At 45.4% G+C, this 20,208-nt stretch overlaps 3 protein-coding genes across 3 annotated transcripts; all 3 read right to left on the bottom strand.

The window, feature by feature from the left end:
* Window positions 1-4,727: 4,727 nt before the first annotated feature.
* LOC308475301 (olfactory receptor 51I2-like) lies at window positions 4,728-5,672 on the bottom strand (the record flags this gene model as incomplete). Its single annotated transcript, XM_081002370.1, has 1 exon — window positions 4,728-5,672. One exon carries the CDS (start codon window positions 5,670-5,672, stop codon window positions 4,728-4,730), a length of 945 nt encoding a protein of 314 aa, XP_080858496.1.
* A 7,138-nt stretch (window positions 5,673-12,810) lies between these two features.
* Window positions 12,811-13,755, bottom strand: LOC308475300 (olfactory receptor 51G2-like; the record flags this gene model as incomplete). The annotated part of the gene is made up of 1 exon (XM_081002369.1): window positions 12,811-13,755. The coding sequence occupies one exon, from the start codon at window positions 13,753-13,755 to the stop codon at window positions 12,811-12,813; it is 945 nt and encodes a 314-aa protein (XP_080858495.1).
* Window positions 13,756-18,676: 4,921 nt separating this feature from the next.
* Window positions 18,677-19,618, bottom strand: LOC308476316 (olfactory receptor 51I2-like; the record flags this gene model as incomplete). Its single annotated transcript, XM_081003855.1, has 1 exon — window positions 18,677-19,618. One exon carries the CDS (start codon window positions 19,616-19,618, stop codon window positions 18,677-18,679), a length of 942 nt encoding a protein of 313 aa, XP_080859981.1.
* Between the last annotated feature and the right edge of the window lie 590 nt (window positions 19,619-20,208).

Below are 20,208 nucleotides of genomic sequence, written 5' to 3'. Positions count from 1 at the left end.
GTGGCCTGGAGTGCCTTCCATCAGCTTCAGCTGGTGGCCCAGCTATACCCCTATCTGAACAGGAATAGCCTAATTACTGTAGTCTATATAAATAAAAAAATGTCCAGTAGCACCTTAAAGACCAACTAAGTTTGTTCTATGCTCTGGTACCCTCAAGGTTAGATTACTGCAATGTGTTCTGTGTTGGACTGCCTCTGAAGATGGTTCGGAAACTTCAGCTGGTGCAGAATTCAGCAGCCAGTTTGCTCACCAAGCAGGACGGTTTGAGAATATTAAACCGATCCTTGTCCGACTGCACTGGCTTCCAAATAGTTACTGGGCCCAATTCAGAGTGCTAGTTTTGACCTATAGATCCTTAAATGGCTCAGGACTGCAATACCTCAAGGACCGCCTCTTTCCATATGAACCTATCTGGACCCTGAAATCATCTTCTGAGGCCCTTCTTTGTGTGGCTCCTCCTCAAGAGGTCCAGAGGATGGCAACATGAGAATGGGGCCTTCTCTGCAGTGGCCCCCCATCTATGGAATGGTCTCTCCAGGGAGGTTCGCCTGGCGCCTTCATTATACACCTTTAGGCACCAGGCAAAAACGTTCCTCTTCAACCAGGCCTTTGGCTGATTGACATCTGATGCTCTTTTAAATGTATTGTGGGAGGGGGGTTATTGACTTGTGTTCCTTTTGTTCCAACTATTTATTTGTGGTTTTATCCTATATTTTCGTCTGGTGAACCGGACTGAAATCTTCAGATGAAGGGCGGTCTATAAATTTAATAACTAAATAAATAAAATGTTTGCTCTCTGCCTTGTATAGTTTATTTACATACAGCTCATGGGATGGTTTTGAAGGATGTTGTGTGAAGCTGAGTGTGCAGCTGTGCTGACTGGGGATAATGGGAATTGTCTTCTCAAACATCTAGGGTTCCCCAAACCTGGGTCTCCAGCTGTTTTGGACTACAGTTCCCATTATCCGCAACCACTGGTCCTGCTAGCTAGGGATTATGGGAGTTGTAGTCCAAAAACAGCTGGAGACCCAAGTTTGGGATACACTCGTCTAGGGGAAGCCACCTTGCAGGAGGTTGTTCCCTCTACTATGTGAGATCTGGCCTCCTAGCTCCAGGGGGAGAAGAAAACATTAGGATTATTGACCGAGATTGGTTGTCAGTTAAGATTAAAAACATTCGAAGAAATAAAAGACCTATTGAGAGATTGGTTGCCACATCACCAGATAAATGACGTGTTTAAGGAGGATAAAAAGAAAAAGGGTTTTGATACAGTAAGATCTAAGTTCAAGATAGAATTATTGGATGATAAGAGGAAAATATTATCAAAAATGTAGAAATTACTATTGGAATGGCACGCTAAGGATGAGGAGGTCAAAGGGGTGATGACACAATGGGCTAAAGATTTTGGATATAATATTCAGTTAGAATCTTGGGAAAGGTTGTGGAAGGAAGGCATGCAGTGCACTTAAAGAAAATGTTATGAAAATGATGTATAGATGATATTTAACACCAACCAAACTTGCTAAAATGTACAAGAGAAGAACTAATAAGTGTTGGAAATGTAAAGAAAGGGAAGGTATCTTTTACCAGATGCGGTGGACTTGCAAAGAGGTAAAGGCTTTCTTGGAAATGGTATAAAATGAGTTAAAGAAAATGTTTAAAAATACTTTGTTCAAAAACCAGAAGCTTTCTATTGGGTCTAGTAGGTGAAGAGACACCAAGGGAAGATAAAAGACTATTCATGTATGCAACAACTGTGGCAAGAATTATTTTAGCCCGTAAATGGAAACAACAAGAAGTGCCAACGAAAGAAGAGTGGCAGAGGAAGATGATGGACTTTGCAGAACTGGCGAAGCTGATGGGAAAAATCTGAAACCAGCACGACCAAGTATTCCAAAAAGATTGGACTAAATTTATACGATATTTGAAAGATCATTGTAAGCAATTAAGATCACTAGCAGGGTTGTCTGAAGACTTGTAATGAGAAATTTCTATCTTTCTCTATTCATTTAAATTTTAGAGATATTCTGTAATGAGTGTAATTAGAATTGGAAAATGTTTAAATTGCAATGATATAAAGGTTAATTTTGAAAGCCATGAGGTGGGTGGGAAGGAAGTAGATAGGCTCTTAGAGCCAAGGTGGTATAGTGGATAAAGATGATGTGAATGTATAATATTAAATGGAAAATAAATAAAAATTACATTAAAAAAGAAAAGAAAACATCACTTCAAAGGTCACCATCCACACCTGCCTCAGGTGGAGAGAGTCTAGTCACCCACACAAAGAAAGGACCATCACCTGGGACTTGTACCACCTGTTGGGTGCAACAAGAGCTGACTGACTTCAAAGTAGCATTTGTCTGAAAAGGAAGTACTCATATGACCTCATTGTTGCTGTTAGTCATTATATGCCACCCGCCAATAAAATTCTTGGACCAGCAGTTCCCAAACTTTTTCAGGCCGCCATCCCCTTGGTTCCATGAACTCACCCCCAGTGCCCCCTGCCCTGTAAAAAGCGTCATTCACAACAGTGGCTTGCAAGACCCACCAAGGAAGACAAAAGCACAATGAAATTCAGGACAGTGACAATTAATTGCACATTTATTCGAAATCCAGTTGAAACCATTTCATTGAATTAATCAACAAAACTGATGAACTTCCCAATTAGCTAAGCACCGCGGACCCCCTGTCTTTCGAAAGCCAAGCCATGGACTCCCTGCTTTTGAAAGCGTAGACATCTTGGTGGTAGTTCTTGTTATGTGAATGGTGCCAAAGACCCCCCCGGGTGGGTTACGTGGACCACCAGTTGGCAACCACTGGTCTTGGCAGTTTAGAAAAGAATAGAACACCTGGATGGGTGAAAGGTTGACGACTGCACTGGACCCCTAACCCTTGGCTCCGAGAGATGGCAAGAGGCTTCTGGAGGGAGTGGGGAGGGGAGTTGAAAGGAGACCTAAGCAGAATGACAGCGAAGGAAGACAGGCAGGCTTCACCTAACTGAAAGCGATAGGAACTAGAAATGCAAGAAGGCAATCATGCATATAAGCAGCATATAAATAAAATGATTTTAATTATAATTAATGATGATGCACACCGATGTGGGTATTTTTTCCTTTTCTTTTGACAAGCAGCCTTGATCATTTGCTCCCATGTGGAAGAATACAGGACTCAGAGTATCATGCAGACTGGACTGCCCCCCCCAAAAAAACACACACCCCTGCAACAATAAATGAAAATACATGTGTGCATTGATTTGCAAAACAAAATGACTTATGTCAAAGGGTGCACAGTCCTATGGAGTCCATGGTCATTTCTTAATAAGCATAAAGAAGGTAAAGGTAAAGGGACCCCATTAGGTCCAGTCATGACCGACTCTGGGGTTGCGGCGCTCATCTCGCTTTATTGGCCGAGGGAGCCGGCGTACAGCTTCCGGGTCATATGGGCAGCATGACTAAGCCGCTTCTGGCGAACCAGAGCAGCACACGGAAAAGCCGTTTACCTTTCTGCCAGAGCGGTACCTATTTATCTACTTGCACTTTGACATGCTTTTGAACTGCTAGGTTGGCAGGAGCAGGGACCGAGCAACGGGAGCTCACCCCATCACGGGGATTCGAACCGCTGACCTTCTGATCGGCAAGTCCTAGGCTCTGTGGTTTAGACCACAGCACCACCCGTGTCCCATCTTAATAAGCATAGCCAGTGCTTTTTTTCTGGGGGGACTCAGGGGGACACATACCCCTAAACATTTTGTGAATCTATGTTTGGCCTCATTGAGGGGCAGAATTTCAACAAGAGTAGGAAAATGAGAGTACCCCTAAACATGTTTTTAGGGGGGAAAGCACTGAGCATAGCCAAAAGCTGTCTCTCAGGAACATTTAAGAGTCACTAAACACCCACAGAGTTTTCTCTACGAACTGGGGCTGTCATTTCTGGTCTCAAACTACTCCACCCCCAACTAGGGCTGGAGCATATGAATGAACTTGCCACATGGATCAGTCCCACCATGCTAAGGTGAGTGCATTCTGTAGTCAATGAAAAGATGGATGAGCAAGGAAGGGAAGGGGGAACCCTGTTTACCACCTTGAGCTCCCTGGAGAAAAAGCTGGGATGTGACTGCATCATACGATACGATACTATATGATAATCTTTACTGCCATTGTCCCATACAGAACAACGGAACTGAAAGAAAGAAAGAAATCTACATAAGACATTCAAAACCAATAAGCCTGCTATCCCAGCTATCCCAACCTGGTTAGCCCCCTAAAAACTCTGATACCCCATTTTTAAATACAATACACTCCCACAGAGACTCCTTACAATGCATTTAAAACCAAAATCTCATTTGGGTAGAAACTGTTTCTCAGGCGGCTATTCCTAGTCTTTATAACCCTGTACCTTCTTCCAGAAGGCGGAAGCTGAAAGAGATCATTTCCAGGGTGTGCACTATACTGCACTGTCTCTGCAGCTTTCTTGTGGCACCTGGAAGCATAGATTTGATCCAAGGTGGGAAGAGTGCACCCAATTATTCTCTCCACAGTCTTTACAACCCTGGATAGCATTGCTTTTTCCCTGACCGTGCAGCTCCCAAACAAACACACAGAACATAAGTTAATACACTCTCAACAGTACAATGGTCAAATGCCATCAACAGGTCCTTTGAGAGATTGTTTTTCCGGAGGATTCTCAGAAAATATAAAAATCATGGTTCAGGTCATTGCCATTCCATGTCAGAACTTCTTCCGATGGAGAACCCTTCCAAATGCCTTGAGGATCTCCTTGGTCTTGATGCTGTAGATGATGGGGTTCAGCAGAGGAGGGACCAGGAGATAGATGTTGGCCATCAGGGAGTGAACCAGAGGTGGAGCATGCTTGCCAAACCGGTACACCATAGACAGGCCAATCATTGGGGTGTAATAGATCACAACGGCACAGATGTGGGAGACGCAGGTATTCAGGGCCTTGAGGCGCCCTTCCTTGGAGGCCATGCTCAGCACGGTCTTGAGGATCATTGTGTAGGACAGGACAATGAACAGGGAATCGAGGCCGAATGTACAGAGCAAGACAAAGAGCCCATAGAAGCTGTTGACGGCCGTGTCTGCACAAGGGAGCCGGATTAAATTGGGGTGCAGACAGTAGGGGTGAGCAAGCACATTGGACCTACAGAATGGCAGCCTCCTCAGGAGAAGAGGCAGTGGGGCCAGCAGGATAATGCTCTTTGCTGCAATCCCTGAGCCTATCATGGCAATCCTGAAGTTGGTCAGGATGGTGGTGTATTGGAGAGGGTTGTAAATGGCTATGAAGCGGTCCAGGGCCATCGCCCAGAGGACCCCTGAATCCATGATGGAGAAGCAGTGGATGAAGAACATCTGGCTGAGGCACGCATCCAGCCCAATCTCCCTGGCATCAAACAGGAAGACGCCCAGCACTGTGGGGAGGGTAGAGAGGGAGACCCCCAGCTCACTCACAGCCAGCATGCAGAGGAAGAGATACATGGGCTTATGCAAGGTCTGATCCTTCACGATCACAAGGAATACAGCACTATTCCCCAAGACAGCAACCGCATAGGCAAAGCAGAAAGGGATGGAGACCCCAATATTTCTGGCCTGCAGTTCTGGGATGCCCGTAAGGAGGAACGTAGAATGGAGGGAGCTTTGGTTTCTGTGCAGCTCCATCGTGAGCGATCAAGTTCTCCCATTCAGCAGCACCTGGATGGACATAAGGGAGGAAAAGGCCTCATCAGCAACATGGGAGCTTCATAGAATCATAGATATGTAGAGTTGTAAGGGACCCCAAGGGTCATCTAGTCCAAACCCCTGTAAGCAGGCACCAGAGCTAGGGCATCTCTGACAGATGGCCATCCAAATTCTCTTTCCAATGAAGAACAGTCCATCACCTTCCAAGGGAGTCCATTCCACTGCTGAACAGCTCTCACTGTTTACTCAGCATCTCCTTCCATGCAATTTGAATCCATTTGTTTTGGTCGTGCTCTCTGGAGCAGCAGAAATCTAGCTTACTCCTGTCAGGAGTTCAGCCTACACTCGAGTAGGACCCTGGCAGAAACACATGCCCGACTGGCATGTTCTCTCTCTCCTGGTCTTTTGTTTGGGAGCTTCAAAAGCTTTTTCTGCCCGAACATCACAGCGACCAATGCCAACCGACACCGGCACACTTAGGGATCCGCAGAGTTTGCGCATCATGCACGTGACAGACCTCAGCAACTCAGCATTTTGGCTAATCTACTTTATTTACATATAAACACACGCAGAGCACTGCAACATGGCTCCCTCTGTCTCTAGCATCAGACAGCAAAGAAAAAAAGAACAAAGGACAATAGTGCCACTTCACGGAACACAGTAACACAAACATCCTGTCTCCGTCGCTTCCCACTCAGTGGAGTCAAAAGATACACCGTCATGTGATAGACAAAAATCCCATGACCTCAATCATAGATCAGGAATTCGAACAACTCCATCTTCCATGTGGCAGCCCTTCAGGTATTTGAAGATGTCTCTCATATCACCCCTCTGTCTTTTCTTACCCAGGTTAAACATACCCAGCTCCCTCAACCATTGTTCCTAAGACTTGGTCTCCAGACCCTTGAACACCTTGGTCACCCTCCTCTGCTCACTTTCCAGCCTGCCCACATCCTTCTTAAATTGTGGTGCCCAGAACTGGACCTAGTATTCCAGGTGCGGTCTGACCAAGGCAGAAGAGAGCAGGACTATGACTTCACTTGATCTGGACACTAGACTTCTGTGGATGCAGCCTAGAATAGCATTCGCTTTTTTGCTGCTGCATCACACTGTGGACTCGTTTTTACGTTGGTGTTTTGCTAAACCTCCTAGATTCTTTTCCCATGTACTGCCTCAGTTGCTTAGGTTCTGATGTATTACAGTATTTTAATATTTTTCTGGAAGGTGCCCAGAGTGGCTGGGGAAGCCCAGTGAGATGGGCGGGGTATAAATAATAAATTATTATTATTATTATTATTATTATTATTATTATTATTCTGCAGCTCCTTATTTTGCCAGATTTGTGGCATGTCTATATCATTCATTCACTGCATTGATTTGTTTTCTTTTTAAAATTCCATAGCCCACCTTTGGTTCAACCAAAAAAGGTAATGAAGCCACAAGGTGGCATGCATTAAGGCCTCATCCTGGCTTCCTTTTGTGCTGAGCTTCCCAGGCACAAATCTTCCAAGCTCCATCTCTAAGTGGTGGCGGCTGTTTTTTGTCCTGGTGCTTTCAATGGGAAAACCCACAGCAAACCATTTGCTCTGATTCAGCAGTGAAACACAAGTGTTTCTTGGGGGGGGGGGGAGGCCAGGACACACAAGAAAAAACCTTGCTCAGACATGGAGCTTTAAAACCTGGGCCTGGATAAAATCTGGGTAAGCCCTAATACTGAAGCATCTCAATACTCAGTACATTTCCGAGCACAATTCAAAGTGTTGGTGCTGACCTTGAAAGCCCTAAATGGCCTCGGTCCAGTAGACCTGAAGGAGCATCTCCACCCCCATCGTTCAGCCTGGACACTGAGGTCCAGCGCCGAGGGCCTTCTGGCGGTTCCCTCGTCGCGAGAAGCCAAGTTACAGGGAACCAGGCAGAGGGCCTTCTCTGTAGTGGCGTCTGCCCTGTGGAACACCCTCCCACCAGATGTCAAAGAGGAAAACAACTACCAGACTTTTAGAAGACATCTGAAGGCAGCCCTTTAATGTTTTAACAGACTATGTATTTTAAGTTACAGATAGGTAGCCGTGTTGGTCTGCCATAGTCAAAATAAAAAAAATCCTTCCAGTAGCACCTTTAAGACCAACTATGTATTTTAATAGTTTGTTAGAAGCTGCCCAGAGTGGCTGGGGAAACCCAGCCAGATGGGCGGGGTATAAATAAATTATTATTATTATTATTATTATTATTATTATTATTATTATTACACCCTCTTTTAAAAATCCCAATAAGTAGTGGGTACCAACAGACATTCCAGAAGCCACTCTGGAAGAGGAGGCAGAAGAGCTGCTCTGCTCTGGAGGAATTTGGAGGAACTTTGTCCCTGAACTCCATCATCTTGGGAGAAGCCAGAGAGAAGCATTTCTAGCTGGGGCAGCAGGTACACAGGATTCAGTTTGTTTAAAAGAAAGTGGGCGCACCTGGCCCATTTGACCCCCTACCAGCCACTTGAAGCACTCCAGAGCCACAGCCCTTGAATATTCAGGCCCATTCCATACCTCGGCAAGCTTCTCTATTATGGCGATTCTGGGCTCGTCTAGACTTCTGCTTGTCCCGTGTCTAGAAAGCACTGGTCAGAGTGGATGAGCCCTGAATCCTGGATCAATATCCCCGACACCGGAAGGCAGTTTGTGGCAACCTTCTCTGATGAAGAACAAGTTCCACCTGGAGCATAAAAAGACCCATCTGGATAGAAGCGTTTTAGTCTCTACTGGCGGCCAGGAGAAAGACCCAGTCATGTCAGAGGCTCAGCTGTGTAAAGATTTATGCTGATTTCTTGGGAATCCCTGGAGAAGAAGGAGATGAGATGTCCCTCCTGCAGGTTGCAGGGACACCTAGGGGCACTAAGCCAAGGGAGACATTTCTGCAGGGCGCAGAACTAGTGCTGAGCACCATCCTCCCACAGCAAACTAGGTCACAGCAGCTGCAACGGTGCAATTACTGAGTTCCACTGTCTTATCTGTACATTTTAAGCATTGGCTATGTGAAGTGGCTAATTAGCTGCAATACTATATTGGTGGCTGCATCAAGAGAAATATGAATATTGATTTTGTTTGTTTGTTTATAAGAAAACCCGTACTGGATCAGGCCAGTGGCCCAACTAGACCAACGTCCTGCTCTCACAGGGGCCGAACCAGATGTCCCAATGAGCAGGACCTGAGCACAAGAGCCACTCTCCCCACCTGTAATGTCCAGCCTTTGGTGTTCAGATGCACACTGCCTCTGACAATGGACATAGGAGGTAAAAGGTAAAGGTAAAGGACCCCTGGACAGTTAAGTCCAGTCAAAGGTCACTATGGGGTTGTGGCACTCATCTCGCTTTCAGCCCGAGGGAGATTTCCAGGTCATGTGGTCAGCTTTCCAGGTCATGTGGCCAGCAGAACTAAACCGCTTCTGGTGCAACGGGACACCGTGACAGAAACCAGAGCACCCGGAAACACCATTTCCCTTCCTGCCACAGTGGTACCTATTTATCTACTTGTGCTGGTGTGCTTTCGAACAGCTAGGTTGGCAGGAGCTGGGACAGAGCAACAGGACCTCACCACCATTGAGTGGATTCGAAATGCTGACCTTCCAGTCGACGAGCCCAAGAGACTCAGTGGTTTAGACCACAGCGCCACCAGCGTCCCATACAGCATAACCACCATGATTCAGCATAACCAGTTCTGATGACCCTCAGGGTCCCTTCCAATTCCAAATTCTATGATTCTATGAATGCACAGACTGATTGGTTTCCGATGAAGATGAACCTGAAGACTACTTGGACATAGATTTCATTGTGCTTGCTAGACTGAAAACCGGAAGAGGAGCATGACCGATGCCACCATCTTCTCTCTGGTAACATAGATTGGAATGAATGTGTGGTGCTATTGAGCTAGCTATGACAAATAACCTTGATAACAATGTTTCCCTCCATGGTCGGAAGCAGCGTGAGCTACAGAGTGAGCTCCTCTTCGGTATTATTCTGTCATTACATGGTGCATCACAATTTAAGACAATTTAAGTGGGCTACTCAGGGAGAAGCTACTCTCGTCTCTGCATCTGTTTGTGAGCACCTTCCCCCATGGACAAACTAGGCCACAGCAGCTGCAACAATGAGATTACAAAGTTGCACTCTATATATTTTAAGCATCTCTCTCTATATTTTAAGCATCATTTACATGAGGTGTCTAGTTAGATGCAGCACTCTGGGATGTATTCATGGTAGCACTAAGAGAAATAGGAATGTGGATTTTATTTATTTATTTGTCTGTTTTGTTTATGAATTGCTTCCTATGAAGAATCTTGAAATAATTTCACACATGTATTTAAATAAAATTAAAATAATTCCATATACCAAAAGATTTTCAAATCTTATGCAGATACCGAGTGGGAGCAAAATCTCTATCTTGAAGGCTTGTTGGAAGAAGAAAGTCTTCAACAGGTGCAAACACACACATACACACACACACACACACACACACACACACACAATAAAGATGTTATGTGTGTCTCAAGAGGCACTCCAATGAGCAGAGGCCACCAAAATGAAGGCCCGATTCAGACTTTAAATGGAACAGAAAAGGTATCTCCAGCTACAGAGTGCTGTGATGGGATGAAATAATCTTTTAGGTATACTGGTCCCAAGCTGTGCAGGGTTTGTACAGCACTACCAATGCCTGGTAAGTTTGCCTGGTAAGAAAAGAACAGAAGAACATCTCCATTGCATCAGGCCAGTAGTCCTCCTGTTCTCATGGTGGCCAAGCGGATGCCCCCAAGAGAGCACAACAACTGCACTCTCCACACCTGCAATTCCTAGCCTCAGGTATTCAGGAGTATACGGCCTCTGACAGAGCATTAAGGGCATACAGTAGCCCTCATGATTCAGGTGTGAGAAAACAGGTAGCAGGGTGTTCAGTGGAAATGGGCCTGGAGACTTCACTGTGCTCACTGGACTGAGAATTAGAAGAAGAAGAAGAAATTCATAAATTGCATCATTTTGATGATTTCATTTTCTTTTGAGCCTAGCTAAACTGAGTAAGTCTGTACCTGGCTACCTTTTACAACACAGAACCAGTTGCCTTCAGGTACTGTATGTGATGAAAGCTCTTCCCAGAACACTGAAAACAACAAACTTTTAGAATCTATGGTGCCCTTTGTATGCATGAAAAGAGAACCGGCTAGGCATGGTGATTGCGATACACCTTGAATTTTTTGTAGATAGATGAAAGAGGATATTGGGAGACATTTAATGAATAGGAAGATTAGTCAGCTGAATAAAAAGACCACATTGAAAAAAGATTATATATAATCATTGAGAGCTGATCTGAAGAGCTAAATGATTCTGAATGGTTTGGGGTGATGGCGCTGAGTTGCAACTGCTAAGATTGCTGTGATCCTTTAAGTAGTGAATAGAAATCATGTGCTTGATCTGGAAATGTACAAGAAACATTGGTTTACATGTGGTTCTCTGAAGCCTCCTTATATTTCTGCCTCTCCCTGTGTGCATTTGTATTTTCTCTTGGTGCCTGCATATTTTTCCCCTTGAGTTTCTAGGAGGGATACCTCCAGTCCAGAAACCCCTTTGAAATTCCTCCAAAACTACAGACCATCTTCCTCTATGGTACCATTCTGCCATTACTTGATGCATCGTAACTGAAGACAGGACGGAGAGCTCATGAAGAACCTACTCTGTCTGTGTCTGCATCTGTTTGTGTGTTTAAAAAGTACAAATGTACAACCAGATGGTCGCCCTATTTCTCTCTTCTGAACTTGAGAAGTCATTAGCACTCTGGGGACATTGCAACACTCTTTGCCTGTTGGGATGCTGCCAGGGAGACGGAGGCATCAGGCAGGCCCCCAGTTGTCTCCAGACGACCACTGGTCTCCCATGGAACAGCATCAGTCAATTAGTGACACGAGCCTCAGAGACATTCCAAGACCCATGCACACCCTTTCAGCAGAGTCTCCATAACGAAAGATGCAGACAGGAGAGCATATTTACAGCTTTATTCAATGTAGTTCAGAACAAAGGAAAAACATGACTGCTTGCCTCTGTGTCCAGGAAAACAGCCGGAACAAAAGCTATATACAAAACGGAAGTTCCCAGCAGACAGCTGGAAGTAAACAGGCATGTGACACACAACAGCCTGTTCCCTTTTAAGGTGGAACAGAACTATATCCTAACATCCTCCCCCTTTTCGTGTAACCTGTAGTACCTGTGGTTCAACCCAATTGCAACCTCTGTACATAAACCTTAAGTTGTTCTCTGTTAACAACCTTAGACAACAGATCTACAGGAATTTCGTTTCCTGGCATGTAGGACACCTGAATGAGTCCTTTCTGAATACACTCTCTTGCACTATGTAGCTTTATCTGCAAGTAGTTGGTTCTTTGCTTGCAACTCTCAGCAAAGAACCAACAGCAAAGCCAAACAGGATCTATTGTCTTGATACACTTGTATAGGACATTTCACAGAAACTCTGATGTCCTTAAACAGTTGCACCAACCATTCACAATCCATGAGTGAAAATGACAGAGCACTGAGTTCTGCTTCACAGGAACTTAGGCTTACTGTCGTCTGTTTCTTGCACAGCCAGTCAAACAGACAGTGGTTGTACATGTAGCATACTCCAGAAGTGCTTGTACCATCCGTGGTGTCACTTCCAAAACTAGCATGTGCAAAAATTTCAAGACCTCCAGTCTTCTGACTAGTGAACCTCAGCCTGTAGTGCAAAGTCCCTTTCAAATAGCGGGCTATGCGCTTCAGAGCTTTCCAATCCTGAACAGTAGGATTGTTGGCATGTCTGCTGAGCAGGTTAGTGCTTACAGCTATGTCAGGTCTTGAACATTTAGCAATGAAATTCAGCTTGCCTAGAATGCATCTGTACAGTGTAGTGTCAGAAAACGCTTCAGCAGTACTATCTACCTGGTGACCTGTCACCATCGGTGTGTCTGCTGGGTTTGCATCAACCAAATTCAACCTGGTTAATACATCAGCAATTTTCAGTGTCTGGTGTACCAGAAAATTACCTGCTTGGTCCTTCTCGACCTGCAGAGAAAGATAGTTGGAAACCTCACCAAGATCCTTCATGTCAGATCAGAACTTCTTCTGAGAAAAAAGCCTGCCCAGGGCTTTGCGGATCTCTTTAGTTTTGATGCTGTAGATGATGGGGTTGAGAATCGGAGGAACCAGGAGATAGATATTGGCCATCATTGAGTTCAGCATTGGAGAATTATGCCTGCCAAACCTGTGTGACATAGACAAACCAATCATTGGAGTGTAATAGAGCACGACAGCACAAATGTGGGAGACGCAGGTGTTCAGGGCCTTGAGACGGCCTTCCTTGGAGGCCATGCTCAGCACGGTCTTGAGAATCATCACATAGGACAAGACGATGCACAAGGAATCAAGGCCAAATGTGGAAAGTACACATAAAAGGCCATAGAAGCTGTTGACGGTGGTGTCTGCACAAGGGAGCCGGATCAGATTGGGGTGCAGACAGTAAGGATGAGCAAGGGTGGTGGACTTGCAAAATGGCAGCCTCCTTAGGAGGAGAAGCATTGGGACCATTAGGAGAACGCTTCTCATGGCAATCCCTAAGCCTATCAACATAATCCTAAAGTTTGTCAGGATGGCGGTGTATTGCAGAGGGTTGTAAATGGCTATGAAGCGGTCCAGGGCCATCGCCAAGAGGACCCCTGAGTCCATTCCTGAGAAGCAATGGATGAAGTACATCTGGCTGAGGCACGCATCCAGCCCAATCTCCCTGGCATCAAACAGGAAGACGCCCAACACTGTGGGGAGGGTAGACAGGGAGACCCCCAGCTCACTCACAGCCAGCATGCAGAGGAAGAGATACATGGGCTTCTGCAAGGTCTGATCCTTCACAATCACTAGGAGAACAACACCATTCCCCAAGACAGCAATGGCATACATGACGCAGAAGGAAAACGAGACCCCAATATTTATGGCCTGCAGTCCTGGGATGCCAGTGAAGAGGAATGTGGGATGGATGATGCTTTGGTTATTTTGTGGTCCCATGGTGAGGCATCAGGCTCCCCCATTCAGTAGCACCTGGATGAACATAAGGAAAGAAAAAAAGCACTATCATGAACACCATTCCCTACTTTGGTTCTAAGGTTAACTAATTACATCAGATTATTGGCCTATCTGTAGTAATAATAGAAATCATAATAATTTTAATATTTAGACCCCAACCATCTGGCTGGGTTTTCGCAGCCACTCTGGGCAATTTACAGCATACATAAAACATAGTAAAATATGAAACTTTAAAAACTTCCTGATACTGGGCTGCCTTCAGATGTCTTCTAAAAGTTTTGTAGTTCTTTATCACCTTGTTATCTGCAGGGAGGGCGTTACACAGGGAAGGCACAACTACCAAGAAGGTAGTCGTTATTTCTAAATTCTGTATTCTACCTTTTGGGCACGAAACATGTCAGCAAACCCACAAGGTGATTCCTGTCATTATAACAAAGCATATTTTTTTAAAAAACTCAATAAATAATCCGGCATATATTTTCAAAATCCCTTTGTGTGCTCTGCTCTGGACATGAAGATTTCAACCATATTTTGCATGATGGTTCCTGAGATCAGGGAGCAGGTTTTTCTATAAGTTAAGATGCAATTGGATGCCATTGTAAACCAAGATGGTCGACTGAATTTTTCAAAACTGATTTTTCAGTGTGTGCAAATTCTTGAGGAAGGATGGAATATGGGTCCTTTGATTTGGCAAGAAGAAGGTCCTTAGTGATCTCCACAAAAGCCATATCAGAGGAATGCAAAGGAGAAAAGCCACCTTGTAGGTGATCCCTGGCTGAACCAGAAGGAACAAAAACAGAAGGGATAAAAACAGTGAGAAGAGATAACATGCTCCAGAAGTTTAGAACCAAAAGGCAGCAGAGATTGGACCATTAGAAGGAGAAGAAGGATCAAGGGATGGCATTCCTGGGAATAGGAGAAACTGTGGCATGTTTAGATGCTCTTGCAAACAAGCCAGAAGAGGCTTGCTAATGATATGTAAAGCAGAGAAGCAATAAGAGGAGCAACCATATGTAGCCAGAAGACAGAAGGGAACCAGGTCAGGATGACAACAGGAAGGACTGAAAGAGGACAACAAACCTCACAGCAACTCTTCAGAAGCAGAAGAAAAGGTTGGACGAGCAAGAGAAGAAGAAGGGACATGTAAAAGCAGCAGAGGAAAAGGGTCATGAGCTGCAGAAGATAGGAGAATAATAGAGCAGTTCCAAGGAGAATGAGAGAAAGGAAGGTGAGAGGGAGACAAGCAACCAAGGGAGATGAGCTTGGAAGAGAGGGAACGAGAAGCAGCCCTGGTGAAAGGCACCAATGTCCCACAAGAAGGAGATGAACGACTAAAGGTCACAGGAGAAGAAGCCTTCAGATATCCACCCTTTAATTGCCATACATCAACCAAGTTAAATTTAATTATGCTTAATGCAGAATACCAAAGGCAAGCAAAAGCGTCATCAAAGTCCAATCATTCAGTTGTTGGACCACAATGGTTTGTATGATGCCCTTGATGCAGAAAAGCAAAACCTATATAAAAATATTAAAAGACCCACCTGGAGAAAAACACTTTGTTCTCTGCTGGCGGACAGGAGAGGGACCTGCCAGAGGCTCAGTTGCAGAAATATTTGTGTCTCTTCCTGATGAGGGAGGATGCAAGGCTTTCCTCCTGCAGTTCTCAGGGACCCCAGGGGCATCAGCTCAAAGGAAGCTGCTCTGCAGTGGGCAGAACTCAGCACCAGCCTCCCTTGACAGACTAGGTCCCAGAAGCTGCAACTGTTGAGATCACAGAGTTCTACCATCTGATCTATCTATTTTAAGCACAGGCTGTGTGAAGTGGCAGCAATCCTTTGGTTGTATTTTCTCCATTACATAATTTCTCTTCTGTCTCTAGTTCTAGTTCACCTTGTGCAAAGGAATGAGGCCCCTCTCAAGTCCCCCTGTGCACCCCCTAAATCTGTTCTGGGTCTCTCCCTAAGCCTCCAGAGCAGATCTGAGGGGAGCCCAGGGTGCATGTAGAGAGGGGAGATACCTTTACACCAGTGCTAGTGCAAAATGTAGTTGAAAGCCACCCTTTAGGCTCCCATGCACACCCAACTGGACTCAGCTACATTTGTAAAGATAAAGCGCTTTATATGCATTATAGCTGGGTGGCGCTGTGGGTTAAACCACAGAGCCTAGGACTTGCTGATCAGAAGGTCGGCGGTTCGAATCCCCGCTACGGGGTGAGCTCCCGTTGCTCAGTCTCAGCTCCTGCCAACCTAGCAGTTCGAAAGCACATCAAAGTGCAAGTAGATAAATAGGTACCACTCCGGTGGGAAGATAAATGGTGTTTCCGTGCACTGCTCTGGTTCACCAGAAGCGGCTTAGTCATGCTGGCCACATGACCCGGAAGCTGTACGCTGGCTCCCTCGGCCAATAAAGTGAGATGAGCGCCGCAACCCCAGAGTCGGCCACGACTGGACCTAATGGTCAGGGATCCCTTTACCTTTTATATATTATAGCACTCTGGCACCAAATGGTGCAGTGGAGTCCCATTAACAGAGAACACACTTGGGTGTTCTCACTGCAATAAATAAAGAGGCACTGCACATCACTTTATGGTTCATTGACCAATAAATATGATCTGGGTGCCCTTCCTACAGATGACTACTTTTGAAAGAATTTTTGGACCTTGAATTAAAATGCAGATCTGCCTTGGGAAGGACCTCAAGGAAGCCAGTCTAGGGTCCCAGCACAAGATAGTGTGCCAAATACCTGTGATGGAAAAACTAACACCAAAACTGAAATTAGGAAAGGTAGTAAAACCCAAGGAAACTTTCCCTGGAGAAAGGCGGAACTTTATCACGTATGCAAAGATTCCAGAAAATGAAAGACCCATGCCAAAGAGGTATGCCAATTTGTGGACAGTGTCACACACACACACACAAATCATCTGTGTTTTGTTTCCTGGTTTTTGTTTTCTCTCATAAAGCAATGTGCTCCTGCTGCAAGGTGTCCTGGTCCCAAGCTGTCTAGGGTTTGTGTACGACTCCCAGCTCTTTGAAGTTAGCCCTGTGAGATCTGAGCATAAGAATGCCCCATGCTGGATCTGGCCAGGGGCCCATCAAGCCCAGCTTCCTGTTCTCCCAGTGGCCACCGAGAGGCCTCAAAGGGAAGCCTGCAAGCAGGATTCGAGCAACACAACAACCATCCCCCCACCTGCAACTCCCAGCCTCTGCTGTTCAGTAGAGTTCTGCCTCTTACAAGACAGGGAGAAAAACCTTCGGTGTTCATGCACAGTCCGTAGGGTGTCCCCTGGAAATGGGCCTGAAGACCAGTTTGACTTGGGCTTCAATATGCTCACAGCGCTGAAAATTGGCAGGAGCACATGGGTAACGCTGCCACCATCTCTCCAACAACACAGATCATTATAAATGTGTGTTTATAATGGCTACTAGCCACAATATGGTTGTTCACTCTTCTTATTGATCATTTTATTGTTTAATCCTTTTTGGAAGTCACGCTGAAATGGTGTGGTTGTTGTTTTTGACAATCAAGTGGTTACAGATTTTATGAAATGAAATAAATAAGAATGTTTGCATGTTGTGCATGTTGGTGGGTGATGTCCCATAAGAACATAAGGGGAGCTTGGCTGCTGAATCCCCCCAAGGAGATGCCTCATAGTCCTGGTCTTGAACCCCGGCCAAGCAGGTGTCTCTTGGGAGAAGCCCACAAGGAGGGCAGGACCACAACAGCACTCTCTGATAGCGGAGGAAGAACATAGATAATGTAAGGCTTTTGAAGAGTTAAAATAGCAATGAAGCGAAAACAGCTTAAAACTCGCCTCAACTTTCTAAACATGTTTGTTGAATTCTCTGCTTTGTTGTGTTCTGTATTCTCTATCATTGGCGGTTTCTGCAGAGACTGGGGAGATGCCAAGTCAAGAACCAAACACCAAGAACAGTTTATTGAACACACCTGAGTGGGAGGGATGCAGGTTGGGGACATTCTTGGATTTGGGGAAAGCAAACATTTGGATATGTTTTCAGAGCTGAGGAGAGATAACTCAGTTTAACAGTTTAACAGAAGTTTAGAAATGCAAGTTATGAAACCAAGCGTCCTCATTTCATGAAATAGCATAGTGTTAAAAGGACTGCAAGAAGATCAAACTTATCCATTCTGAAGGAAATCAGCCCTGGGTGCGCACTGGAAGGACAGATCCTGAAGCTGAGGCTCCAATACTTTGGCCACCTCATGAGAAGAGAAGACTCCCTGGAAAAGACCCTGATGTTGGGAAAGATGGAGGGCACAAGGAGAAGGGGACGACAGAGGGCGAGATGGTTGGACAGTGTTCTCGAAGCGACTAACATGAGTTTGACCAAACTGCGGGAGGCAGTGGAATACAGGAGTGCCTGGCGTGCTCTGGTCCATGGGGTCACGAAGAGGCGGACACGACTAAACAAAAAAATGAGGGAATGCTCCATTTTCAATGAGATATGGAGGCCGTTCCTGGCATTTTCTTTTTCTTTTTAATAAACATTGTCCATAGGATAATTGGAAATGGCATTATACAAAGTCAGACTATTGGTCCACCTCCCAGGCTGCCAGTATTTCTCAAGAGTCCTAGGCAGTAGTTTCTCCCATCCCCACCTGGAGATACCAAGGATTCAACCTGGAACATTCTCTACCCCTGAGCTACACAGTTTCCTCCCCTATGGTGCTATTCCATGATCATATGATGCATTATAATGTATGGCAGAATAGGGTACTCATGAAAAAGCTACCCTGTCTCCGTATATACATCTGTTTGTGGGTTTAAACGATGACCATGGTTTCCGTAAATGCATAAAACCAAATGGTCACTCAATTTTCCTCTGCTGAGCTTGAGAAACCACAAACACTCTGGGGACATTGCTACACTCTTTGCCAATTCAGATCAGAACTTCTGAGAAAAAAGCCTGCCCAGGGCTTTGCGGATCTCTTTGGTTTTGATGCTGTAGATGATGGGGTTCAGAATGGGAGGAACCAGGAGATAGATGTTGGCCATCAGTGAGGGCAGCATAGGGGAATTGTGCTTCCCAAACCTGTGTGCCATGGACACACCAATCATCGGAGAGTAATAGAGCACGACAGCACAAATGTGGGAGACGCAGGTGTTCAGGGCCTTGAGACGGCCTTCCCTGGAGGCCATGCTCAGCACGGTCTTGAGGATCATCATGTAGGACAAGACGATGCACAAGGAATCAAGGCCAAATGTGGAAACGACAAAAAAGAGGCCATAGAGGTTGTTGACCATGATGTCCGCACAAGGGAGATGGATCAAATTGGGGTGCAGACAGTAAGGGTGAGCAAGGGTGGTAGACTTGCAAAATGGCAGCCTTCTTAGGAGGAGAGGCATTGGGACCATTAGGAGAACACTCCTCAGGGCAATCCCTGATCCCAACAAAATGATCCTAAGGCTTGTCAGGATGCTGGTGTATTGCAGAGGGTTGTAAATGGCTATGAAGCGGTCCAGGGCCATCGCCCAGAGGACCCCTGAGTCCATACAGGAGAAGCAGTGGATGAAGAACATCTGGCCAAGACACGCATCCAGCCCAATCTCTTTAGCATCAAACAGGAAGGTGCTCAGCACTGTGGGAAGGGTAGAGAGGGAGACCCCCAGCTCACTCACAGCCAGCATGCAGAGGAAGAGGTACATGGGCTTGTGGAGGCTCTGATCCTTCACAATCACTAGGAGAACAGCACCATTCCCCAAGACAGCAATGACGTAGGCAAAGCAGAAAGAGAAGGAGACCCAGTTATTTCTGTTCTCTAATCCTGGGATGCCAGTAAGGACGAATGTGGGATGGAAGACACTTTGGTTATTTTGGGGTCCCATGGTGAGTGGTCAGGCTCCCCCATTCAGTAGCACCTGGATCAACATAATCAGTAAAGAAAAAGGCACCATCATCAACATGGGAGCTTCAATTGTTTTGGTTCTGCATTCCCAAATGCCATCTATATTGGCGGCCCAGGCTATACTTATAATCTGCTTGTGTTCATTAAATTATGCAGCATAGCTTTTGGTGAGCAAAAAGGTGAAAGATCCCTCAAGGTGACACCTTTGAATACTGAAAAATCACAATGTGCTGTCTTTTTTATATATATAAAGCAATCAATAAACTGCCATATTTTTGGGGAAGTTGTTTGGAAAGCTCTTTGTCTATTCTAACCAAAGTTGGCAGGATGCTTTCTGAGATCAAGGAAGAGGTTTTCATCTACTTTTGGTCACAAAGAGATGCCATTTTAAATCAAAATGATTGACTAAACCTTCCAAAACTGCCCTGATTTATCCACTGCTCTGTTATATATCCCCTTCTGGACTTGCTCTGGACATCAGGGACATTGCACAGAGAATGTCTTCACGCTGCACCCAACTGTGACAAACACTATAGCTCTTAAGGACATTCTTCCCCTCAAAGAATTCTG

The sequence above is a fragment of the Podarcis pityusensis genome, assembly GCF_964106645.2.
Source record: "Podarcis pityusensis genome assembly, chromosome: 4".
Taxonomy (NCBI): domain Eukaryota; kingdom Metazoa; phylum Chordata; class Lepidosauria; order Squamata; family Lacertidae; genus Podarcis; species Podarcis pityusensis.
This window is presented reverse-complemented; position numbering and strand designations above follow the sequence as displayed.